This window comes from Rhinolophus sinicus, chromosome 12 (assembly GCF_057876585.1).
Source record: "Rhinolophus sinicus isolate RSI-liver-muscle chromosome 12, RSI-T2T, whole genome shotgun sequence".
Lineage (NCBI taxonomy): Eukaryota > Metazoa > Chordata > Mammalia > Chiroptera > Rhinolophidae > Rhinolophus > Rhinolophus sinicus.
In genome coordinates, this window is record NC_142512.1 from 13964595 (window position 1) to 13989464 (window position 24870).

At 58.9% G+C, this 24870-nt stretch overlaps 3 protein-coding genes across 5 annotated transcripts; 1 reads left to right on the forward strand and 2 right to left on the reverse strand.

Moving 5' to 3' along the window:
• Positions 1–352: 352 nt before the first annotated feature.
• On the forward strand, positions 353–1200 carry NAA38 (N-alpha-acetyltransferase 38, NatC auxiliary subunit). The gene is made up of 3 exons (XM_019745073.3): positions 353–492; positions 685–868; positions 1041–1200. The coding sequence occupies exons 1-3, from the start codon at positions 412–414 to the stop codon at positions 1151–1153; spliced, it is 378 nt and encodes a 125-aa protein (XP_019600632.1). The 5' UTR covers positions 353–411; the 3' UTR covers positions 1154–1200.
• Positions 1201–1806: 606 nt separating this feature from the next.
• Positions 1807–2929, reverse strand: TMEM88 (transmembrane protein 88). The gene is made up of 2 exons (XM_019745071.3): positions 2594–2929; positions 1807–2463 (listed from the first exon to the last, which is right to left on the reverse strand). Exons 1-2 carry the CDS (start codon positions 2798–2800, stop codon positions 2194–2196), a joined length of 477 nt encoding a protein of 158 aa, XP_019600630.1. The 5' UTR covers positions 2801–2929; the 3' UTR covers positions 1807–2193.
• Positions 2930–3076: 147 nt separating this feature from the next.
• On the reverse strand, positions 3077–24742 carry KDM6B (lysine demethylase 6B). 3 transcript variants are annotated; one of them, XM_074319410.2, is made up of 24 exons: positions 24606–24742; positions 17745–17861; positions 12812–12931; positions 12422–12564; positions 12187–12328; positions 11875–11973; positions 11549–11768; positions 11348–11440; positions 11094–11255; positions 10807–11007; positions 10373–10717; positions 8011–10271; positions 7784–7910; positions 7585–7690; positions 6570–6775; positions 6386–6450; positions 6231–6302; positions 5992–6140; positions 5744–5858; positions 5457–5644; positions 5174–5315; positions 4759–4885; positions 4497–4667; positions 3077–4387 (listed from the first exon to the last, which is right to left on the reverse strand). In XM_074319410.2, the coding sequence occupies exons 5-24, from the start codon at positions 12321–12323 to the stop codon at positions 4364–4366; spliced, it is 5010 nt and encodes a 1669-aa protein (XP_074175511.2). In that variant the 5' UTR covers positions 12324–12328; positions 12422–12564; positions 12812–12931; positions 17745–17861; positions 24606–24742; the 3' UTR covers positions 3077–4363. The 3 variants fall into 3 exon arrangements, with proteins under 3 accessions (XP_074175511.2, XP_074175510.2, XP_088658057.1); XM_074319409.2 differs by having other exon boundaries at positions 6386–6453; XM_088801931.1 differs by having other exon boundaries at positions 6386–6489.
• Positions 24743–24870: the final 128 nt, after the last annotated feature.

Below are 24870 nucleotides of genomic sequence, written 5' to 3' on the forward strand. Positions count from 1 at the left end.
CTCAGTTCGGGGGAAGGGGGAAGCGAACACATTTTTAATTCAGAGTATCCTGGACTACAAGGGGATATTTAGGACAGACTTTCTCGTGAGGCAGAAAAACAAAGGGGAGATGTGCGATTGTGAAAAAAAGATATTCTTGCTAAATTCCTGGGTTCAAGGATATGTAAAAAAAAGCCAGAGAGGTCAAATTTCTCGCGATATCTTAAGACATCGGGCGTAAGAGGCTTCAGTGAGTCACGGCGCTGGAGAAGTAGAAGCTCGCGAGATCTCTACAGTTGCCGAGAAGACTAGGAGGAGGAGGAAGAGAAGTGATCTCGCGCAGAAGAGGTGGAGAGCGCTCGCGAGATCTGAGACCACAGGACCCGCAAGGTTCCTAGGAAGTAGAAGGGCCTGGAGGAGGCCCCGGGACAAATGGCCGGAGCTGGACCGACCATGCTGCTACGAGAGGAGAACGGCTGTTGCAGCCGGCGTCAAAGCAGCTCCAGCGCTGGGGTTAGCGCGGGTCCGGGTTCCAAGATTGAGGGGCAGTCGGGGAGCAATATGGAGGGGGATGGAGGGAGAACTGCAGTTCCCGGCAGCCTCTGGGATTCAAGTGAGCGCCCCACAGGCGGTCGGGAGCTGTGGTTCTGTGGGCGGGCAGCAGCCAGGGAGGCGCGGTCTGAGCGCGAGTCCCGCCCCGCGCAGGACTCAGACGGAGAGCGCGAGGACTCGCCGGCTGCGCGTGCCCGGCAGCAGCTGGAGGCGCTGCTCAACAAGACTATGCGCATTCGTATGACAGATGGACGGACACTGGTCGGCTGCTTCCTCTGCACCGACCGCGACTGCAATGTTATCTTGGGCTCGGCTCAGGAATTCCTCAAGCCATCTGGTCAGTGCCCAGGGAATGCACACCCGCCTGGGAATTCGGCGGAGCCTCAAACAAGGCATTTCGCCTTCAGTGCCTCTCTGCACCCCTTATTTTCTGGGGCTAGAAGTCGTGGCTCATAAGGGGCGGGGCCGACCCTGGCCTGCCTCCCTGATGCTCTGATCCTTCTTTCCAGATTCCTTCTCCGCTGGCGAACCCCGTGTGCTGGGCCTGGCCATGGTACCCGGACACCACATCGTTTCTATTGAGGTGCAAAGAGAGAGTATGACGGGGCCTCCCTATCTCTGACCACTATCGCGCATGCCTTTCAGAGTTTATTAAATCTGTAACCAAAATGGTGTGTGTGTGTGTACCTGGGATGCCTGGGCAAGGATCGCACACCCCACCCCTAGAGGAAAGGTTTATCTGAAGTCGGAAGCACTGTCAACCCTTCTGCAGTAACCTGGATGTCCAGAGGTACCAAAGGTTCCCTCAGGTCCGGGCGTGGGGGTGGGGGACAGGCTGAGCTTCAGACCAACAGGCCCCAGGGTGGACCCCACCATATTCCCTCCCACGCTGCTGCTCCAGAATTGTGACGGGAGGGGGTGTCATCCTGCTCCGGAAGACCCATTGTTTCCCTCCCCGGCCTGGCAACACCCGAGTTCCTCTAAGCTGGGGTCAGAGAACGGGCTCGGGTCCCCAAGGGGCGCAGGGCAGGCGACAAAGGCCAGGCCCCCTCCACTCTGTTGATGGGGAGGTGACTTTAGGGTCAGGGACAGAACTCTGGGGTCTGGCCAGGAAGAACAGGCTAATGCGATAAGGGAAGGCTGGGAGGCTGAAGGATGCTCCTGTCTGCACACTTGAGCCACACACTGCCTCCCATGTTGTTTCCTGCTCCTGGGCACAGGGCAGGAGTGATAGTATTTGTGCCACCCCTCTGTTCACAGGATCCCAGGAGCACATTCAGTTCATTAATTCTTTATTGATGTGTGATCACTCCTTCCCCTCCAAGGTCACCCACCAGCCCCTAAATACTAAAAGAGTTGCACCGGAAAAGGAGGGCACCGGCAAGGTTCAGTTGTCCTATTCACAAGGTGGGGGTGGGGGGCAGAGCGTGTGTGTGCAGGGTCCAGCCCAGATGTTCAGGATTCAGATATGGGTAGTGAGAGGAAAGGGTTTTCCGGGATGTGGCGAATTTTCACCAGCATTGGGTCCACAAATGCTGCTATTTGCCAAGGGGATTCTGGGACCAGGCTGAGGCAGGGGTGGGGGCAGGATAGATAGGAAGACCCCCGGGCTTCAAGTTCTTGGGCCACTAAAAGGGAGGGTTGTTCTTGACTCGAGGGTTCTCAAACCCAGACCTTTCCTGATGTGGGAACGGCCTGGGATCCTGGCGAGGCCCGGATTTGTCCCAGCTGCGGGGTGCGCCGGCGCCGATAGAGAGCTCGGCTGTAGGGCACGAGGCAGTCAGCCAGGCGGAGGCGCAGGCAGAGGCGGCGGTAGCTGGCCAGGGCAAGCACGAGCAGCGGCACGAGGAGCAGGAATCCAGTGACCAGCAGGGCAGTGAAGCCCGGGTCCCGCAGGTGCGCGGTGCAAGGGGGTGCCTGGGAACGCAGGAACTGTGGGAGAAGAGGCGTCAAGTCCAAGCCGAATAGCCCAGGCGAGAAGTTGTAGCCCGTAGACCTCACAACTACCATCACGACATACACCCGCACTCGTGTACACGTACACCCCGTGGCGCACGCTCACCTGGGAGTGGCAGAGGAAGCCGAAGCCTAGCATGGTGACAGCAGGTAGCAGGATGGTCCCCAGCACCAGCGCCAGCAAGAGAAGATTGAAGGCAGCCACCAGTAGATTCTGGGCGGTGACCAGCACAGCGCAGGCCCAGCAGTCCAGGGGGTCTCGGGGCTCTGGGCCGCTAGGAACCGGTCGCTGCGCCCCGGGGACATCCGCCATGGCCCGCCTGGCTCCCGCCCGCCTGGGCCACGGCCCTTATAGCCCTCTTTCCTGCCCCTCCCCCTGCCCGGCCTCTCCCCACCCCCCTTATCCTGGAATGCGGCTCCTGGAGTAGGCACCCCCCCATACGGAGGAGCGGACCAGAGCTCTGGACATTCCACAGGCGCCTCCGGGGAGGGGTTCACCCTGGCCGGGGTCTGCGCATTCTCTCCCCATCAATCACCGGCTTACAGCCCTCCTCCCGGTACTCTCCCTGCTATCACCAGAACACTATCAAAACAGGATTTTTCTGATTTTATTTTTTAATATTAATATTCTCACACAAAAATCACCGAAAATAGGGGTAAGGTTGGGAAGACCCCTCTGCCCCTGGGGCAGAGAGACAGTGCAGTGCGAGGGGGGCGGGACTGTAAACCCCCCACCCCTCCGCAGCCCCAGCATGGAGGGAAAAAACCGACAAAACGAAAAGAAAGCCCCAGAGAAACTCATCCCGGGGTGTCCCTGCCCCAGGTAGGCCCTGGCCCTGGGCTGTTTCACGCTTAAAAAGAAATGGGGGAGGGGGATGAGGGGAAGGTTCGTGTTTTTAAAATTGGCCGGGGCTGGGAAGGACGGGGTTCCTTTTCCTCATAGTTCTTTCTTTAAAACTTTAAAATTTTTTTTCATTTATTTATTTTTTTTTACAAAATACCATTTCAGTTCCCATTTCTTCCCCTACAGTACAGGAGTCGCTCACCCTCAGGCGGGGTTGGGATTGGGTAGGGTCGGGGGACTGGTCCGAGAAAGTGCAGGACATAGGGAAGGGGAGCGGGTTTGAGCACCATGAGAACCCAGCTGGAGCCACGGGCCTGCGGAGACCGACGGGCCGGGCCCGGACACACAGGGGGCGCAGGGAAAGCCTGGCGGCGGGCGGTCCCTGGAGGGGCGGGCAGGATGGCTTGGGGAGTGCGGGAGGTCGGGTTTTCCCAAAAATGAATAAATAGAGGTGAGTGGGACTGTTATAAATTAAAAAACAAAAACAAAAAAACAAAAAAAACAAAAAAAAATACAAATCATAACCAAGTGAATAAACAGAGACATGTACAGGGGTCACAGCTAGCATTGGAAGTAAAAAAGGAGGTTCTGGGGAGGGGTAAAGCCCATAGAAAGAATCTCATTAAAAACCTCGGCTGCCGTAACGTCTATGTACATACACGAGCCGCGTGCATCTGCGCCGGGCGGGCGGCTGGCAGGCGTGAGGGAACCCGTATGTGACCCCCGCCGCCGCCGGAGCCTGGTCCTTGTGTCTGTTGCTAAAAAGGCCAAAGTCGGTGAGGGGAGGCGCTGGTGGGCGAGGGGCTGCCAGCCCCTTCCCCCCACGTCTCCCTTTTTTTTTCCTTTTTTCCTCATATTTGTTTAAAAAAGTTTTTTTTTCTTAATAAATTAAATGAGGGGGAGCTGCCAATGGGGTGGTAGGGCTGGGCCCGACCCCCTTCCCGGCCAGAAGCGGGACCTAGGTCCAGCCCAGGCCTGTGCTGGTGGCCCCGCGGCGCCCTGCGGGCGGGCAGGCGGGCGGGGCATCCGGCTTCATCGCGCCGTGCTGGCGGGGGCCTGCGGGGAGAAAACGGGCGGGGGCTCAGGGGCAGGCGCGGCCCACCCCACAGCCCGCCCTCAGCGCACCCCTCCGGGTCCCGCCCGCGGCCCCGCGCTGGGGCCTCACCAGCGTGAAGGCGTCGTAGGCCTGTGCCAGCTCCTCCGTGCGGTACTGCTCCAGCACCACCACGCCCTGGAGGCCCGCGCTGCGGCGCCGGGCACAAGCCTCGCAGTGCACCAGATATGTGTTGCGGCTGCCGTTCTCACTCGTCACGAACAGGATGTTGAACACCTCCACCTGTGACAGGGAGCAGGGGCAGTCACCAAAGAGGAGGGCCCCTGGGGGCACTCTTCCTGCCGGGAAGGAGAGGGAGAGCCGGTCCACTCACGTCGCACTCGTTGCAGTAGTAGGCGGGCTCGTCCTTGACCCGGCCCTGGTAGGCAATTTTCTTTCCTGCCCGCACCAGGCTCTCCCGTTGCACCTGGCAGTGCTTCATGGACTGCAGAAGGCAGAACCTGCGTGGGGGGCGAGTGGTAATGAGGCAGGGCTGCGGGCAGAGCGGGACAGAAGCCCACACCTACAGGGCCTTCCCATCTGAAACAGATGAAATTTCATGCGGTTTTGTCTGTTTGGACCACTGGAAAATAGAGCTCCTCAGAGCAGGGTCAGCCGCCCCAGCACAGTAATAACTACAGCATGGTAAAGGGTTGAGAGGAAGATGGAGAACGGGGTAACATTAGAAAGGCAGACAAGAACGGGACCAGGTAGTTGGAGATGGGCTCCCTCCCAAATAGGACCCTCACTTGATCATCTTGAACAAGTCGGGGTCGCTGATTTTGACAGTTCGAGCCACGTTCCAGGACACGTGAATCATGGGCACAATGGATTTGACGTTCTTCACCTCGTTCCACTCGTATCGTTCCAGGGCCAGCTGGTACTGATAGGCTGCGGGCCAGAGGGGATCACTACAGGATTCTCAAACAGGCCCCAGCCACTTGGACCCCAGCCCTTTCCCTCACAGCTGGCTGCCCTCCAATCTCCCCCCATCCCCGCGAGGCTGAGTGGCTCTGTGCCCCACCCTCTCACCAGTGAGGGGCCCAACGTTCCAGGCGATGTTGTTGCACCACCCAGTGGCCTGCACCCAGTGCACGGTCCCCGCATTAATCCACACGAGGTCTCCAGGGCGCTGCACGAAGCGGTACACAGGGATATTGGAAGCATAGAGGTCATCCAGGATTGGCCACCAGGAACCTGTTAAATAGTCCACGCCGTGCCTGCGGGGTGGCCACAGGGGTCAGATGGAAACCTGGGGACCCAGGGACGGGACAAGGGGGAATAGATCTAATGGAGGCAGGGGTAGCGGCAGCGCGCACCGGTCGCAGAAGGCGCTGATGGTCTCCCAGTAGTGCTCATGCACCGCGAACCACTCACAGTCGCCTGGGCCAATGTTGATGTTGACGGAGCAGAAGTTGTTGTTCTCCTGGTGACCTGCAGGAGGCAACAGAGAACGTCATAGTAGCTGGCAGAGCGGAGCCTGCGCTCCGCCACAAGCCAGCCCTTTGGCCCTCATTGGCTGACGGAGCAGCAGACATCAGCCCCGCCCCCCGCGCGCTTCCCGCACCTGGCGTTCGGCTGCCGGGGACCTTCATATATAGCTGTACCGTGTTCATGCCCAGAATGGTATGACCCACATGGCTCAGCATGTTGCCCGTGGATGTTACCCGCATGAAGGCGGGCAGCTTCAGCAGCTCCTGCAGTTGTGGCTTCCACCTGCGGCGGCAACAAAAGTGAGATGCTACCCTGGCTCTGCAGACCCATCAGCACTGCTGCCCCAGCGTTACTGGCCTGAGCCCCACTGACCGCTTGGCATCAGACAGGTCGATGTTGGTGCCAAACTTGATAATATGATGGTTCTTCGGATCTGGTGTGCTGCTGCAGGGGCAAAGAGCACAGGTTGGTGGAAAAGCACAGGGAAGGGAAGGAGTCATGAAAGGAAGAGGCATACTGTACCATACCTAGGAGGAGTTCCTGTGGTGCTGTCTGGCTCCTCGGACTCCTCATCCTCACTCTCCTTCTCCTCCTGCTTGGTCACAGGGGTAGGCAGGCCTGGGTCAGCTACCTTCCAAGAGCATTTCAGCTGCAGCCCCACTCCCAACTCCCCTGATCCTGCACCCCTGCCTCCCCATGCTGGCCTCTTACCTGCAGGGACTCCTGGAAGGACGATGCCTGGTACTGCGCATATTTGGCAATGGTGGTGTGGGAACGGGAGCTCTCACAGGGCCAGATCTGTCGTGTGCCCGTCAGATCCCAGTTCTCATCTGAGGGCTGCTGCACCTGGGTGCGCACCTCCACTGTGTGTTCGCCACTCGCCTCCACCAGCGTCTTGGTGGAGAAGAGGCCCAAGTCTGCAAGGGAGGGCCAAGCAGGGTGTTGGGACAGAGGCAGAAGGCAGGGAGTGAGGACCCAACTCACCCTGTCTCTTCTTACTCCCCAAGCCTCTGACGGGCAGGACATAGGCTTTGCAGATGTCAGCCCAGGAGGAATAGGCAAGAACCCAAGTCCAACACGAAGCTGGAAGGATTGGTCATCACCAACCCCTTCTCCCACCGCTACTCAGCCTCAGCCTCTCCGTCAGAGTCCTCAGGTGTGCATGAGGCCACATGTGCACAGCACCCTGGCACATTGTAGGTGCTTAATGAATGGCAGTGTATCATCAGATCCAATGAAAGATTTACTCAAGTGAGGCCTAGAAAGTGCTTTAAGCAACTCAGTAAAGGGCAGGGAAAATACATGGGCATAGAGGAAAAAATATTGACTTTTTTTTCTATATGGTTCCCTCTACTTTTGTATGTGTCTGAGACTTTGCACAATAAAGGTTAAAAAAGAGAAAGCCCCAAACCATGGGTCTTCAGGGATTCTCTAAAATCTGTATTCTTTGCATCCTTAATCACCAAGAAAACCAAGTTTTCTGACTAACCAGGCCCTAAGATACATCCCCTTGCCACTTGCCTAATGCTGGAAACAGACAGATGGGAGAAAAGCCTGAGGCCAGCTGACCCATCACTCAGAGCACCTTTCAAATATGGCCTATCTTTGACTGAGGATAGCTCACTATAGCCACTGTCCTGGGTTTTGAAGTGTGTGGGCTCTCAGAGGGTCCCGAAGCCCCAGATCCTTGTAGCCCTCCCCGACCTTTCTGTTCCTGCACACTCACTGAGCCGCAGGGAGCCTGCCAGGCCCCTGATCACGGTGATGGGATTTCGAGGGTCTGTACAGAACTGCAGCAGCACCGGAGAGAAGGCGTCCCGTTTACTCTCCAGCTGAGACAACCAGGAAACAGGGCTGGATCAGGCTCAGAGAACCCCAATGGCCCCCAACACTGTCTTAGAACCCTCTGGCAGGGGCATACATACATAGATGCTGGGTGTGGGTGGGTTGAGTTTTTCCCGGGGCAGCTTCTCCTCAGTGTTGATCTTCGGTTTCACAGACTGGGCGGGGGAAAGGTAGGATTCTCGAAACTTCCCTTTCACCTTGGCATTCCTGTGGGAGGACAGTGATATGAGAGAAATAGGGTGATGGGGGAAGGGAGCCTCCCAGCAGGCCAGGTCAGCAGCTTCATGTATGACAGCCCCTAACTCACTTGCTGGCACGCACGACATCAGCAGCGCAGTGGCTGATGGTAAGGTCCGCCATGCGCAGCCTCCTCTCTTCCACCTCAGAGGCAATAAAGGTCTCCTTGTCACCACTCTCTACCTTGATAAGCCGGATCTTCAACTCCTTGGGGGGCCCTTCACTAAGTGAGCGCAGCTTCAGCATGTCAGCCCGGCTGACCCCAGGTGGCCCTGGAGCTTCCTCCCGAGCCTTCTTCCCAGTGACAGGGGCTGACGCAGGTGTGAGCTGGGCAGAGGGTGCAGGTGCTGGTGGAAGGGCTGGAGCTGTGGGTGGCTTGGCCTTGGAGGCCCCACCAAGATCGGGCCGTGCCTTCTCACGACCCTGGATCTCCTCACTCTGCAGGTCCAAGTTCCCCAGCACTCTGCGGCTCTTTTCTTTGGGGGCCTTGGCCTTGGCCTTTGCCCTGCCCTCACGGGGCCGCCGCCCCACACTGTCCTTACAGGCCCGCCTGTGCCGCCGGTGCTCCTTCTGGTGCTCCTTCTGCCGCCGCTTACTGCTACCTGGTCCTGCTGCTGCCACCACCCCACTACTCTCCTCCTTGGCCTGGGCAGGAGGCAGCAGTCGCTCAGTCCCACTGTCCACTGGGTCTGCCTTGACCAATGGGTCTGCAGTGTCCACTGGACCTGCTGGGTCTGTGGCACTCCGGCCTACCCGCTCCACAAGGGTCTCACAAGCCCGACTGATCTCTTCTAGCACCTCAGACTCGGAGCGAGCAGGAGGCAGAGGCAGGGGTGGGGGAGGCGGGTCGGGGGTCTTGGGGCCTGGGGCTGGCTCTTCGCCCACCCTGCGCTCCCGGGTCCAAGGCCCACCTGAGGTAGAGAACTGAGATGACAAGGAAGCGGAGGGCTGTGGGGAGCCCTGGGCGCTAGGGGCCGCTGAGGTGGGCGGCTGGGCTGTAGCACCTGATGGGGGACTGGGGGAATACTGAGTGGCAGGCAAGGACCCAGGCCGGGTGGAAACAGCTGCTCCAGTCCCCCGGTAACAGTACTTTTGTCCCTCCAGCACGGAGGCCAAGGATTTGAGCAGGCTGGCCGGGCTGGCTGGTGGGGGTAGTCGGGGTGGCGGCGGCTGTGGCTGGGGAGCTGGAGGAAACTTGGCTAGTGGCGGTGGTGGCGGTAGGGCTGGTGGCTTCTTCTCCTCTTCTTGGGTGGCCGTGGTGGTGGTGGTGGTGGTTGTGGTGGTGATGGCGGTGGTGGTGGCAGCAGTGGTGGTTGGGGGTGTGTCAGTGGGGAATGAAGGCTGCAGAGAAGCAAAGGGCTCCTTCAAGGGGGGCGGGGGTGCTACGCCCGCCTCCTGTTGTTGCTGCTCCTCCTCCTTGCGAATGGATTCATCCAGCATCTTCATGATGTTGGCCAGCCCATCAGGTAGGATCTTGAATTCAGCTGGCTCTTCAAACTGGTCCTCCAGTGGGGTAGGGGGAAAATCAAAGAGTCGCGCGCCTCGGGCAGGCAGCTCCCCAACTGTCGGCGGCACGGACTGGGGGGCTTTATTCAGGGGGCCTGGGGATGGCCCTGGCGGCCCCACCTCGGGGGTCTTTGGGAAGGAGACCCTGGGCCGAGGGCTCTCCGGGCGCCTGAAGCTTCCTGAGGTATTTTGGTGGCAGGAGGAGGGAGGAGCTGGAGGCAGGGGAAGAGTCAGAGGTGCAAGAGGTGGGTCCTGGGGGCTCAGTGTTGGGCTGGGGGCTCGGGGAAGGGGGTCCATACTTCTGGCCAAATAGGGAGGTGGGGGAAAGGACACAGGCCCAGTAGGGCTGCTGCTGCTGCTGCCATTGTTGCTGTTGCTGCTGCTGCTGCTGCTGCTGCTGCTGCTGCTGCTGCTGCTGCTGCTGCTGCTGCTGGTGGTCGGGGGAGTAGGAGGGGTGTGCGAATCCTGAGTGCCCACAGAAAAACAGGGCGCTGGAGGCCCCAAGAAGCCCTCGCGGTGGGGAAGGGGTGGGGGAGGAGGGCGGGGGCGTCCCTCAGCCCCGAAGAAGAGTTCCTCTAAGATTTCTCCATCCTCACGGGCTGACCGGCAGGCCGGGCTCTTCAGCCAGGCAGGGGGGTGTGGGGGGCGTAAGAGGCGGGGACAGAGGGATGGAGGAGATGAGGGGGGGCCATGTGGCAGGGACAGGTGGGGGGTGGCAGTGGGAGCTGCCAGGAAAGGTTTCCGACTGCTATGCGCCGAGGGCCCCAGGCGGCCTTGACGAGAAGAGACCTCCAGCACGGGAGTTTGGTAATGGTCAGCGCTGGACTGCAGGTGAAAGGTGAGGTGGTCAGAGGGCTGCTGGAGCCACCTCATACCAGCCCCCACTGATTGCCTCGCTCCACCCTCCACTTGTGGTCACCACTCACAAAGCCTGGGCTCGGCTCCATGCCCCGGAGACCAGTGTTGCTGCTGCTGCTACTGCTGCTGGTGGTGGTGCCGGGGAGGCCGGGGGGCCGGGAAGGGGCGTAAGGCACGCAGGCGGTGGTTGCTGCTGGTGAAACGCTGGAGTCCATCCGCGACCTCTGAACTCTGCTCTCTCTAAGGTCACTTCCGGGGGGACGAGTGGCAGGCGGGCAGCCATGGCTCTCTGCTCCTGGGGGGCGGGGGCCTGGGCCTGGGGGTGCAGCTGGGACCAGCCGGTGGCTGGGGGGGTGCGTGGTATAGGCTGGAGCTGGGTATGGGTATGGGTGAGGCAGCGAGTGCCGTTGCTCCTATGGAAGACAAATGAGGACACTAAGTGAGGAATGGAGGACACAGGGACTTGCAGGTGAAAGATGAGGGACAACAGATAGGTGCTCACTTGGCGCTGTGGGGGTGCTGAACCCTTGCGCTCAGGGCCCCAGGCATCTCCATGCAGGGTACTCCACAGCCCTGGCTTGGTCAGCTGAAATGGAGGGCTGGTGGCCAGGCCAGGCAGGGGTGGTGGTGGTGGTGGTGGTGGTGGTGGTGGTGGTGGTGGTAATGGTGGTGGAGGCAGCGGCAGCCCTGGGGGAAGGCCAGTCTAGAAGAAAAGGGGGTGTGAGAATCCCATTCCTTGCTCCAATCCTCCCACTCACTGCCTGCCTGCCCACATACATACAACTCTACCTGCTCAGAGTTGCAGCCTCTCCTGCGCTTGCCTCCAGGGCTGAGGCCCTCCTCCCCTGAGGGGCCTGAGAGTGCTGCAGGAGGCACAGGCTGCACTACCGGGGGTTCGGCAGCTCGCTTCACTGGAGGGCCCCCCCGCTTGGCCCCATAGTTCCGCTTGTGCTGAGGACAAAAAAAAAAAAAGAGGAGAGAGAATGGCACAGGTGTAGACCTGGCCCAGCCCTCCTCCTTAGCCCACCCAGCCCCAGCCTCACCTCAAGGTGCAGCAAGTTCCATACTTGCTCCAGTGGGGGCAGAACCTTGGCTCGGTGCTGGCAAGAACCAGCATGAAAGTTCCAGAGCTGGGCCTGGGGAGGTGGAGGAAGGGTGCAGGAAACAGGACAGAAGTAGACATAAGATCAGGGCATTGAGCCAGAAGGCACAATCCTAGCTTCTTATGTCCTGTCTCATCCCACCTGCTGTAGTGGGCCGATGCGGGGCCCCAGCTCAGCCAAACTTCCTCCATATCGAAGAGCACTATGGTAGCAGCGTATGGCCTCCTCACTGTCATGCTCTGACTCGTATAGCTGCCCAAGCTGCTCCCACAGCCCTGGCTGGGCTGGCTCCCGGAGCAATGCCTGCACACAGCCATGCAGGGATTCCAGCTTCCCATGGAGAGGTCTTGGGGTGGGTGTACTGCAGAGCAAAACGGGTTGGGAAGGGAGGGTGGTCAGACTTGGGGGAACTCTTTCAAGGCTCCACCTTTACCTCCCATCCTCAGCACCTTTGAATCCTCACTCACCCTGGAATGTAGTACGGTTTGTTGGGGTGCCCAGAGCTACTGCCATGTGAAGGGGGTAGAGGAGCAGAGAGTGGGGACTGCCCGATGCTGGCAGAGCACCTGAAGAGAGAAGGGGTCTGTTAATGTACATCAAGATAAAACAGTCTTGTCCCTACCTACTAAGGAGGGGACTGAAGGAATAAGAGAAAACTGCTGAGGACTAGGACTACACTGAGGCCCACAGAATGGCAAAAACTCAGAGAATGAGACTGAAGGGTATAGATGAGAAGATGAGTACCTGGAGACAGAGAGAGAGATGGCCCAAATTCTCACCTGCCTCCAGGCAGCCATGCGCTACGAGGAGGGGGATGGGGCGGGCAGGAGCTCCAGGCCCCAGCACAGCTCAAGCCCCCAAGGGCAAAGGCTTCCCGTGCAGCGCGGGCCCCTGGAGGGTCCACTGCCCGATGCATCCAGCCTGAATCAGGGAGAAGAGATTATGATCTTACTGGGGGCAGAGCCTGAGCTGCCTGTGGAAACACAGCCAACCCTGCCCCAATCTTCCCCTTACCAGGTCAGCAGTGGCCCCAGGAGCCCTGGAGATGGGGCACAGCCCCCTGCCCCAGCTCTCTGGGGTGATGGTCCCACTCCAGCCGCTCTGACAGGAGAGCCCACTGCCCCCAGATGGCCGCCCAGGGCCTTTCACAGCCAATTCTAGAGAGAAAGAGGCAAGTGAGGTGACCTGGCCAGCACAGTTGGGGCCCAGGGACTAGACTGGCCTGGCAGCGGCACCCACAGATCTGTCATCTGCGCAGGGTGCCCGGCCTTGGCTTTCCCTGAGAGGAGGCCCACTGGACATAAGGAGCCACAAGAAGCCCAGAAGAGTGGCTAGAAGCCTGAACGAGTGGCAGGGAGCGGGACCGCCAGTCCGGAGCCTACAGGCAACGCAGCGGCTGCTTACCAGGCCTCCGTGGGAGCCTCCTCTCACAGCGTCGGCGAGCTCCAGGGACCCGGCCAATCACAGGACCGCCTCTCTGCCCAGAAAGCCAATCATCACCCGCGTCTCCGCCTCAGTAACAGCCTGCCAGGGACCAATAGGAGCGAGGTTAGCCTGGCTGCTGCCGGCCGGGGGAGGAGGGGCGGCGGAGCCGGTCAGACGGGCTCAGCCCCGGGTGACCCCGAGGTGACCCGGAGGCTCCTACTTAGGGTCTCCATCTAGGACCTGACGGGGCAAGCCGAGCCTATGACCCATGTGAGTGAAGGTGGCGAGTCGCACGCCCCAGCCGGCCTGGGGGATGGCGCTTCCCGCAAATCCCACGCACCCACAAAGCCACCCGTGCTCCACTCTAGTCTACCCGAGACGCCCCCCCCCCCGCGCCCCGCCCGCCGTAAGACCGACGGACAGCAGACAGATGCGCAACGCAGACAAAGGCGTCGCTCCCCATCCTCACTTCACCTCGCCCCAGTGCCTGACCTCCCCACTCCGAGTGCCCCTTGGGACTGCTTAGGGCTGGCCAGTCACGGCGACTTCTACGGCACCCAAACCCGCCGGCGCCGCGATCTGAGCGCTTCATCCCCCACACCTGATACCATCCCAAATCATGGTCAAGCACCCAGCCTCATACCCAGTACCTTCAGCTCCTGCACTTCTGGCTCTCTCGGTCTTCAATACCAGCCGACCCCCAAAACCAAAATCCCCTTTAACCCCCCAACTTCTGAGAAGTCGCGCACCACGGTCCCGTGTGGCCCCTCTTGCGTGGCTCTGGTATCCTCTATGCCCTTCCCCGCCGGGGCCACGCGGTTCCCCACGGCCCACGTGGCCCCCGCCCCCCAAGGGAGGGGGGATTTCGGGGGTTGCCCGTGACGTGGCTACTTGCGCAGCGGAAGCGGAGTGTGTAAGTGTACGGGGGGGTCCATCGGGAGGGAGGAGGGCGGGGCCCGACAGGCGGTGACATCACCCTTGTCCCACTCTCACCGCCCACTCCCTTAAAGAACCCAAAACCCGTTTCACTTCCTCCTTCACACACCACCCCCCAACCCTTCCCGTCGGTGCTGGCTCGACCCAAGACAGCGCGGCGCTCCCCTTCCTGGGCACCTTCCCTTTAGCCCCATTTCTTACTTCTCCCATCTCTGAGCCCAGGATCTTGGTCCCAGAGCCTCCTCCTCGCCTACCCGGCGTCCCCTCAGGTAGGGAGCCTGCTCCGCTCCCAGGATCGGTCCATTGAAAGTCTAGAGTACAAAGAGCTGCGAGAGGCGAATGTCGAGTACAAAGCGGCGGGGGCGGGGCCAGCGCTCCAGCTGGAGCCTGAGCAGGGCAGGAAGCTGGGGGAGAACGCGCGACAAGGGGCTGGGGGCGGCTGGAAAGTTCGCCCTCGCTGAGAAAAGTCTGCGCTGTGGGGAAATTTCCACCCAGACCACAAGGGCAGGAGGGTTTCTGGTGAAAACAGTCCTCCGTCCGCTGTGCAAGGTCGTCTGTTTGCAGGCAAGCGCTTAGACTCTACAGGTCCCAGCGTGCCACTCCCCGCCGAGCCCTGGCAGGCGCTTGGGCTCTGCGGACCATCTCCGCAGTTCACGCGGAGATTATGTCAGAACTCACTCTCCTCACCGTACAGCCTTTCGGTCAATAACCAAGATCTGGGACAAGTACAGCGCTTAACTGCGGTCAAGTACGCCCTGACCGGCTGCCCCCCCCCCCCGAAGTCCCGGGACCCATAGCCCAGATATAGGAAAACGGGGAACGGGGGTTCCAGATATCAGAGGCACAGATACCCGCTTGGGAAGTGGTGCCGAGGGCGCTGCCAGTTACCAGGAAATGCAGCTTCCCCTTCTGCGATGATGACACTTCCCCTCTACCACTTCCCCTTTCCCACGGGGAACTGACTCAGCTTTCCCTAAACCAGTGAGCCCTGTCCCTCCAGCCCCTTTCCACCTTTATCCACACACACCCCCGCGCCGGTATTCAGAACACAGCAGCCCTCACTTGAGAACAAAAACTTCCTGTATACTAATCACACACTCACTCTCACCAAACACCCTGGATCTTTGTCCCTCACCCGGGACCCAAGCGCCTGACTCCCCATACGCCTCCCGTACAAAGCCCTCCCTCGGGGTCTGATTCAGGCTTGGGGTGGGGGAGCGTGAGTCACCCAGAAAACCTTCCCCTATTCCCACTGACTCAGCCTCCGCCTCCCTGAACACATACAGACACACAGTCAGACACAGACACAACTCAGCCCACACACCGCTCACCACGGGTCCCGCGGAATTTCCCCTCTCGTATTACCGAACGACGGCCCCTCCCAGCGCCGGCAATCCCAACTCCGCACTCACACCTGTTCCCCAGGCGCCGGCAGCCGGCTCGCGGTCCACTCTCACCTCCATTCTCGCTTTGGGGCAGGAATTAGCCCTCTCCGACTCCTGGTGTCCGTACTAACCAAGGGTAAGGGACAACCACGGACTCCTCAAAAACGGATGAGAGGCAGACGCACGCGGCCAAAGCTAGGACCGTATACTTCTAGGGCAGACATTCCATTTTCTACCGCCCAACCCACAGTCCCGGGAGTCAGCCGCTCATAAAGAGTTAATTCCTCTCCTGCCGAAGCCACGCCCTCTCCATCCGGGCACTCCCGGTTAAGCCCAGCTCCGCCCCTCCATCCGGGCTCCGGACTCGGAGACTTTAACCGACCCCCTCCCCCTTGGGCCCCGAGAGAGACCCACTCCATCAATCACACCCACTTAACTCTCTCCGGGCTTGAGGCCCGAGAAGCCCCTCCACGCACCACTCCAGCCCCGCGGGACGCGGGTTAGGGGGCCAGACGGACGCAGGCAGCCTCACATGCTGGCCAAAGACAAGACCCCGCAGACAGGGTTTTACCGAGCAGTCAGCCAGCAGGCACGCTGCACGCGCGCGAAGGTGGGGCCGGTCCGGGAACCCCGCCGCACCCCGCTCCCTGCCAGGCCTCATTCTGCCGGGTGGAAGCGAGGGGTTACAGGCTCGCTTCTTACCTGGGGGAGGGGGAGGCGGAGGGGAGGGCTGCCGGCTGAGGCTCCGCTGTGACTCAGCCACCCGGGCAGGCCGCCCGCTCGGGATTCCCTTCCCCAGCTTTCCCCCGCTGTTGGCCCCTCCCCGCCCCCCACCGAGGAGTGACAGTGCCGGCCCTGGTCCGCTATGTGTCACTGAGAGCCTTGTGTCTGCCTCTGACTGGACCGCTGTGTTCACCACTCTGTCTGACAAGGTCGGCTGTGTGTGGGTCCTGGTATCTGTCTCCACGTGCACCTGCATATCTGCTCATCTTGTCTCCTTCAGTGCCTGTGTCTGACGCGTTCCTGTCATTATGCCTGTCTACACGACTCTGCGCTGCTGTCTCTGTCTGTGTGTCTGCCTGGCTCCTGTCTCGGTCTTTTGTCTGGGTCTGCCTCTGCATCACTTGTGTGATCACGTGTGTCTCTGCACATGCCCTTCTGTGTTTGCCTTACATGTTCCTGAACAGAGTCAGGGAAACACTGGAGCGACTGACCCTACTGACTCCTCCCCTCACTCCCCTGAATCCTGAGGCCTTGCTGGATCAGTGATTGGGGGTCTGTCTGACTTCAATCAAGTTCTGTCCTATACCTCAACATCCTTGCTTATCCTCCAGTTCCCTAGGGCTCCCGTTATGATTATTACTAGCATTTACTGAATACTTATTACATGCCAAGCACCATGTTAATCACTTTCTATACATTTTTAAAACTCCTCCCCAAAACCTGACGTAAGAGGTTTTATTACCCCATTTTACAGATGAGGAAATTGAAGCTCAGAGAGGTTAGGTAAGTTTGGTCAAGGTCATTCTGCAAGAGAATGGAAGTGCTGGGCTTCTTTCCAGAGTCTCATTCTTGACACTCTTCTATAATGCCTCTGTCCTATTCTCCCTCTGTTGGTTTCATCCTCACAGATCACTTCTTGGGTCAGCTTGCCACTCAGCTCTACCCCATGTTACCATCCCAGATGTCTCATGTCGTCTAGAGATGTGGGTAGGAGACTGTGCAGCAGATCCCAGAAGCCATCGGTTTCTTGGCAATGAAGCTCGTTCAGTTAACACATTCATTCAACACAATTCCACTGAGGCACCCCAATGTACAAACCATCTTGCCAAATAGAGATACATAGGAGAAAACAGTCCCACTCGAAAAACTCAGTGAGTAATGGAGAAGAGCAAAGCACACTCAGAGAACTTAAGTCCCTGGCTTAGGTACCATCTTTTCTCCTATAGAGGAATGGGGGGTGAAGCAGGGCCTCAGGCTGAGAACTGGCAGGACAGCGGCAAGCAGCAGAGGAGTAAGACTTAGGGTGTGTGTGGGGGGGGGCCAAATACTGTAGTGCAATGGGGAGAGAACAGAACAGAAAGGGGTCTGGAAGGAAAGGTGAAATGCCAAGATTGCCATGGCAACAGCAGGTTGTTGTAGCCATGGTCTCCAGTGTATCTCCAAATCCATTTCCAATCACCCGCCATAAGCCAGTCTGTTCAACAACTCTTATAGGGACAAAGCCCTCCGCGTTCGTCCCAAGAAAAATCCCTCTAGTGTATCTCACCTCTATTTTTCCAGCTTGCAAACCCTAGCTTAATTCAACTCAATTAGCAAATGAGTTGTAGCACTGGGGAGAGATTTTTTTGGTGGTAGTGGAGAGACTGGTGAAGTACAGGACGGAACTATTCATAGGCAACAGAGGGGAGCTCCATAAACCAGGAAGGCTGAACCACTCAAACACCACATGGTGGGGGGATGCTCAGAGTTGGACTGGACCATTCTGAGGAGTGGGCATGATAAAGATTATACCACACTTCTTCAAGCATGTGGTACAGAATTGGACTGTTGGGGTGGGATAGGGTGCAGTGCTCTAGGGTAGGACTTACCAGATGGAGTTTGTTGTGCCCTATCTCATTGGAACCAGTGCCCCAGCAGTGGGATGCAGCAGACCACAGTGGGTGGGATCGGTAGTACTATGGGGCTGGCATGGTGCCTGGGGGAACCTGAAAGAAAAAAACCAGTTAGAGATGGGGTCTCCCAGACTGGAGAATTTTCCTGTGCTGCCTACCCCCTTATTGAGGAGAAACCTGGCTGTGGTGGTCAGATGGGATGGGAGAATGTTTCCATGGCAACCAGAAAAAGCCATCCCTAAAGTAGTCATCCACCCTTCCCCTTTAGGAAGCAGTCTGGACCAGCGAGTAAGGGGAGCATGCTATGGACTCTGAGTAAGTCCACAGTGGACACCCAAGCCATGATCTCTCTTCTGACTGGACTCTCCTGCTGAGAGTCCCTGGCACCAGAGTAGGCCCAGCCGCCCCTGACATCTGCACCCAAGTCAGCCTCAATCCTGGCCCCAGGCATGCAGATCCTCTTCCTTCAGCTCTGCCTCCTCCCTAACCTTATCAAGACACCAGTCAACCCCACCCTCTGGACTCTGCCCCCTCCTCTTCCCCCAGGCGGGTGCGGGCAGGTCTCTACCAGCAGCACAGGTGGCCAGACTAGATGAACAGGCCCAGCAGGGAGAAGCCTTCCTCCTTAGCAAGGACTGTGACTCTGGTCCTGGGTCTGGAAGTGGCCTCTGCTGCAAGCCTCCCTTCCATCCCACCCCTCAAGGCCATATCCTGTTTCCCCATCACCTCCTTCCCCTATGTGGCCCAAGAAGGTGATAGAGGCCCTCTCTCCCCTCCTAACTCTCAGAGACAAGAAGCTAGGTCTTTTAGCCTACGTCCAGGGGCCAAGAACCAGTGTCCATCCAGTGGTCAGACCTGTCTGCCCTCATCTCAAACTCACTCCTCAGAGATCTATGTTTTGTGCTCCCTTAACCCCCCGTTTTCTGTCCTTAAGGACCCAGACCCTTGGGCTCCCCCAGACGCTTGGGCTCTCAGTTTACTCTCTCCCTTCTCTGGCCTTCCAGCTCCCATCCTTCCTCCTGCTCCAGAGACTCAGGCCTCCAGCCCCCAGCCTCCATGATGCAATGTATTGCAAGCTGCCTCCACTGCTGATGACACTGCCCCCAGGGAGGTGCTATTTCTAACCCATGCAAGGCCCCTCACTGGGCCAGGGTAGTGGTCAGCTGCAGGCTAGGGAGGCCAGGATGACAAGATGCTTCAGCTGGAGAAGGGAGATTGAGGCTAGAACCCTTCAGGACAGGAACACTCAGAATGTGGGACCAGGAAATGTGTGTTTGTGTAGTCTGTAGCATTTGTATATGTGGTTATATTACGGGGCAAGGGGACGCTGGGGAGGGTCTAGCCTAGAGAAACAGGAGTGCCAGGCCTTAGGACAAACCAAGAGGAGTGAGGGGCAGCCAACGGGGTCAGCAGGGGTATGTATGGGGTGTCTGGCCATCAGAGTGGAGGAGGGGCCAACAGCCATTTAAAGGGCCAGCCCCAGAGCTTTAATCCCTCACCAGCCCTGGCCCCGAGCCTAGGCTGTAATTCATCTGTCCAACAGCTGGGGTGGGTGTGTTTTTGGGGGGGCATGTGGATGGGGAGAGGGATCTGGGGGAGGGGCTGGGACTTTCTTGTGCACAGAGCCAAACAACAAAAGGGGCAGCTGAAGGGCCAACTCCAATGTGCCCAGGCCAGGCTGCTGACCTGCAGACCTGCCGGTGGCCCCCACCTGGTGGCCTACAGGATCTGTAGTTTGGACTCAATGATTCTTGGCCAAGGAGTCCATGAACCCAAAGGCTGAATGTCTCCCTGGGCAAGCTGTCACCCTTGCACATTCTCAGCCATAGCACTGTCCCAGACCTGGCAGGCCTCAAAACAGACTCAGCCTCAAATGCCCTGCTTGTCAGCCAAGCCTCCCCAGACATGGCTTGCCGGCTCCCCCTCCCGCTGGCGGAGTGTGGCAGCGGCCACAACGAGACTGTCCCTTTAAATCATTACCACCCCTGATTGTGTGGACTAACCGAGGGCCCTGCCCCCCAGGCAGGCGGCTTGCCACCTCCCCCCCCACACGAGTCCCCAGAAATGTGAGGGCCATTTAAAGGGACAACAGAGACAGCCAGGTCACTAACCGCCCCCACCCCCACTAGGCACACACACCGTCCCTTTCCCCAGCGACACACAACCCCTTGCCCCTCCAGAGGGCCCCCCAAATTCCGGTTTTCTCCCCACCCCTAGAGACTGCTAGAAGGAGAAAGGGGGCCAGAGTTGGGGGGGCGGGAAACTGGGGGAGCAAGAAAAGGACAGGGACTCCCTCCTTCCTCAGAGCCCCAAGGGACGGGTCGGAAGGAAAGCAAAGCCCGAAGAAACAGCGAGACAGAGCCCCGAAAGGTGCCGCGGAAAGACCTGGGGCGCACAGGCTGTCGGGCGAGGTGAAGGGAGTCGGGCTGCACGAGACGGCGGCGCGGCCAGCGGGCGACAAGCCCAAGTGGGGGAGATGGAACAAGGAAGGCCAGGGAAAAGAGGCAAGGCCAGGAGAAAACAAGGAGACGGAACCGGGGAAAGGGGTCACACGGGAGGGTGTGGAGGAAAATCCGAGAGGAGAGGGCGAGCCAGGCCGGGGTTACCTGCTGGGTGTCTGTCCCCCGGCGGTGCCCCCGGAGTCCGGGTAGGGAGGGGGGAGCAGCGGGGGGGGGAGTGGGGCTGGGGGGGGCGGGGGAGACGGTCCCTCCTCCGCCTCCTGGGCCTGCCCCGGCGCTTGCAGCCTCTGCCTCCCTCCCTCCTCCTCCCCGTCCCTGAGTCCCGGAGTCAAACAAAGAACTGTAGCAGGCTCTCCCCAACCCCCTCCCTCCTCCTCCTCCTCCTCCTCCTCCTCCTCCTCCTCCTCCTCCTCCTCCTCCACCTCCTCCTCCCCTCCCTCCTTCCCCACCAGCAGGCTCCCTCCTCCTCCCTTCCGGTCTCTTCCTTTAACTACCCGCCCCCCCCAGCCCCCAACACTAGTCTCTCTCCACCCACCCACCCACCCCAACCTTTTACACACCCCTCAGACAAGCCCCGTCCCCGCAAAGGAAACTGTGGAGTCCCTTTGCAAAATTGAAAGGCTCTAGAGAACAACATAGGAGGGGGACTGGGGTCTTGCTTAAAAGTCAAGAACCACAATACAATTATTTTATTTTCACAGCCAGAGGAATAGTCTGAGCTGTTTCTTCTCCAAGAGGGGGATAATAATCCTACAGAAAGCAATACAAATCTGGCTAAAGCCTTCATCAAATAAAGTGCACAAAGCAGTGGAAGCTAATCCCCAGCCCCCTCCCCCCACCCAACAAATTAACACAAACTCTCCACTCCTCCCTAAGGAACTCCTAAGGTCCTGGCCTACCAACTTTAATAATAAAAGTAATAACTAACATCATTTAGCAATAATAAGCATTTCACAACAAGCATTTATTCAGTGTTCATTCTGTGCCAGGCACTGTGCTAAGTGCTGTGTATAAATTATCTAATTTTTATCTTTCCACCTGCCTAGAAGGTAAGTACTGTATTGATACTTAAATTTTCCAGATTAAGAATATGAGGCTCAAAGAAGTTGTGACCTTTCTAAGTTCCTATGGCCACTAAGTGGCAGAGCTGGGAATGGAATGAAGTCTGATCTGACAGCCGAAGCTCTAAGGTACATTAAAAGGGAAACCAATTTTTTCTAATACCATAACCAACCCCAGGACTTAATAGAGAAGGGCAGCCATATCTATCAACTGAGTCCTCTTCCTTCAAGAGAGAGTTCCACGCACCTACACAGGATAAACACATTGACTTTTCATTCTAATACTGTTTCTTGACCCTCCTCCTTGCTGTTGGCGTGAAAGTGGTGGTGCCATTGATTAAGGTCAGAGATGAGCGGGTGTCCAGTGAATCCCTCATACCACACACAGCTCTTCTCCTGGGGGTATTTTGCCACCACTCTCCAACACAAAATGAACACTGGAGCATTAGGATACTTGGCAATGCAGCAGGTGGAAAAGTAAAAAAAACATCTGGGAGGCTCTTTCAAGGGGGGCGGGGGCTTGGAGGGAAAGCTCTTTTGTGCCAGTCTAGGGAAAAGCGATCCAGAGTTCTCTTAGCCCAGCAAAGGGGTAAAGTCTTTCCACCACACCACACCCGTGCCCCTCCCCCTCACAAAACTCCAGGCCAGGGTTTCCCACCTGCGGGATGCTAAGGCCAAGAGAAGGGAGAGAGGGAAAAGATGGCACGGGGATGGAACTGGACTCGGGGCAGAGGTGGGGGGCCGGAATGGAAACGGGAGGAGGCCTCATTGCCTGGCAACCATCCCAGGGCACGTGCACTGGTGACATCATTCCAGGCCACCTCTAACACACACCTTTGACCCTTAGGGGCGGAGAGGGCCGCTGGCTGAGCTTCCTGGGAAATAGCCTTAGGAATTCTGGGAACCCAAAAAGGAGGGGAAGCAATGTGGGACCAGGACCCAGGCATCCTGCTCCTGCCTTTATCTCTTTTACTCCCAATACGAGTCCAATTCCAGGGACTCGGGCCGCTCGGCTCCACCTCTCCGCCTCCAGCCCTGACCTCCCAACCCATATTTCCGACGGAGTCCCGACACGCCTCTCAGAGATACTGTGCCTTCTCTCTCCTGGGCAAGATCTCAGGTGGGAAGCGGGAGGTATGGGGCGGGGGGTACCAGGTCCCGCAGTACTTCGTCTCCCATCTGTGGGATCCCGCGTGCCCCTGCCGGCCGCCAGCCGGAATCTGTCTGGGTCCCTAACTCTCCTGCCCCTCCCCACGCTGTTCCAGGGCGGAGTCTGTGGAGTTGAAACCAGGACACGGCTAGAGGAAGTTATATAACCGGGAGAAGCCGGGAAGGACAAGTGGAGAGGGGTACAAACAGTTCGAAAGAAACCGAGGGAGGTGCAAAGAGCACCAGAGCGAGTGGGGAAAAAACATTAGGAATGGGAAGGATTTGGGTGCACATCAAAGAAGAATTCACGCGAATAAGGGGCGTGACGATGGCCCGGGAAGAATCACCCGAGTTGTCCCGGGCTTCCCCGCAGCGCTCTCCCCCGCCACCAACAGCAGTTGAGCCTGAGCGAGTAAAGCCTCGGGGAGGGGGCACGCGGTACCCGTTCCGTTCCTCTTGAGGAGGCAACTCAAACCAGAACCCGGGAAGGCAGCGGCGGAGTATAGGGGCCAGAAACCACAGCTCCGCCCAGCCCACCTGGGAGAGTGGCGCGCCAGCTGGGGGGGTTGGTGGGAAATCCGGCCCATTCCACCCAAAGCTGAGCATTAATGGTTCGAGACCTCGCGAAAGATGGCAGGCGTACCCAGAGGTCTGAGTCCCACAGGGGTGAGGAGCACAGCCTAGGACCACTAGACAAACACACACTCAATATGGGGGGTGGGGCAGCGAGCGCCGACTTGCGGCGCAGGCGCAGGGGGGGATTCGGGCGCGTGTGGCGGAAGGAGGGGCACTGGGCGCGAGCGTGTGGGAGTGCACGTGCGGGTCCGGGACAGCTACTCCTTCCTTCCCTCTACCTCTGCCCCTCCCCTCTCCCTCTTCCTGTCGCTCTATAATGCCTCCACCACATTGGCTGCCAGGAGCCTGATGTCAGGGACGTCTGCTGGAGCGGATTGGGCGGACGCGAGAGTTCGGGAATCTGGCTCTAGACTCTGGCTCTCCAGTTACTCTGGCAACAGGGCAAGCAACCCCCGGGAGGAAGGCGAACGGAGCGGAGCTCAGCGCAGCCCCTGGGTCCTTCCTCCCTCCGGAGGACCGTCGAGTCCATTTTGGTGGCAATTCGTTGCCTCCCTCCTTACTCCCAGGCTCTCCCTGTCCGGAGAACTAGGCGTCCGGTCCGCGACCATCCCCAGTCTCCCAGTCCCCCACTTTCACCAACTCCCATCCCAAGTCACTGCCACAAGCCACCTTAGACAGGAAGCGAATCTGCGTTGCTTAGGAACCAACCCGCTTGCCCCTCCCCACTATTTACCCCAGTCCGGAGAGGCGAAAACTGAGTCCCCAGTCCCCTCCCCATCCTCGGCCTTCCGCCCTCCCGTCCACAATTTCCTGTGAGGGACTGAGAAGACTGACTGGAAGCCAAAAGAGCACCTCAGCCCACCTTTCCTTCCGGCCGGGGCTAGGGGATTCGGTTGTTTCATGGCTTTATCCCCCACCTCACTCCTCTCAGTTCGGGCTGTGCGTCTCGCCCTCGCCATCTCGTGGCAACGTCGGGAAGGTTCAGCACGAAAAAGGGCGAGGGCTAGGAACTCGGGAGAGGGCAGAGTGGGACAAGACCAGGGATGAGGAGACGAGCGGGGTGACGCCGAGTAAAGGGACGTGATGTGCAGTGGAGTGGATGAGGCGGAGGCCACTGCAGGGAGGTTATCAGGGCTCCTGGTGTGAGGGTAAGAGCTGAGGCTGTACCCCTCACCTGTGGGAAGTGGCCCAGGGACAGGAGACACATCCCTGCTTGACCACGTCCGATCTCCAGAAGCCACCACACAGATCTATCTGCAAACTCTGACCTTTAGTCCTGCCTGTTAAGTGTTAGGGACCGCCGCGCCCCGCCCCCCCCCCCCCCATTGTCGGGAAGGGGAATCCCAGCCCTAGGGGGACTGGGAATCCTTTCAAGCCCTTCTTGATACCCAGAACCCAAGCCACCTGCCTCTCAGCTCTTCCCTCACCCCACCCTGCTCTCTACTAGGGGACCCGGACGTCCTGCGCCCCAGTCTTCTTCCCAGTCCTTTACCGAGACCCAAACGTCCATCCACAGCTCTATTCCGCCTGCGACTCAGGCGTCCCGCCCCCCTGAGCGGAGATGGTTTTCCTCTTTCGCCGTTCCCCGTTACCTGATTCTAGGGCGTTCCAGGTGTTCAGACTCCCCAAGGTCTCCTTGGGGGTCGAGCGGCCCCCCCGTCTCCCAGGTCGGGGCTGGGGGGGCCGCTCCGCCCCGTGGCGCAGTTGGATTTTCCAACACAAACACCGCCCCCCCTCCCCAACCCCGCCTCCTTCTCGTTGTCCCGCCCCTCCTCGCGCCGAAGTCCTTCCTTTCGGGCCCTGCCCCGCCTTTCGCCAGTCCCGCTCGCCTCAGCGCAGGTGCAGAATAGGACGCCG

Excerpts from the sequence above, each read along its gene's own strand:
- KDM6B (XM_088801931.1), bottom strand. The coding sequence starts at position 12,323 with ATGCATCGGGCAGTGGACCCTCCAGGGGCCCGCGCTGCACGGGAAGCC. Across the intron at positions 5,316-5,456 it reads GAACGTTGGGCCCCTCACTG|CCTATCAGTACCAGCTGGCC; the intron begins GTGAGAGGGTGG and ends TCTGGCCCGCAG. Across the intron at positions 4,668-4,758 it reads ACTACTGCAACGAGTGCGAC|GTGGAGGTGTTCAACATCCT; the intron begins GTGAGTGGACCG and ends TCCCTGTCACAG.
- TMEM88 (XM_019745071.3), bottom strand. The coding sequence starts at position 2,800 with ATGGCGGATGTCCCCGGGGCGCAGCGACCGGTTCCTAGCGGCCCAGAG. Across the intron at positions 2,464-2,593 it reads GCTTCCTCTGCCACTCCCAG|TTCCTGCGTTCCCAGGCACC; the intron begins GTGAGCGTGCGC and ends CTTCTCCCACAG.
- NAA38 (XM_019745073.3), top strand. The coding sequence starts at position 412 with ATGGCCGGAGCTGGACCGACCATGCTGCTACGAGAGGAGAACGGCTGT. Across the intron at positions 493-684 it reads AAAGCAGCTCCAGCGCTGGG|GACTCAGACGGAGAGCGCGA; the intron begins GTTAGCGCGGGT and ends CGCCCCGCGCAG. Across the intron at positions 869-1,040 it reads GGAATTCCTCAAGCCATCTG|ATTCCTTCTCCGCTGGCGAA; the intron begins GTCAGTGCCCAG and ends CCTTCTTTCCAG.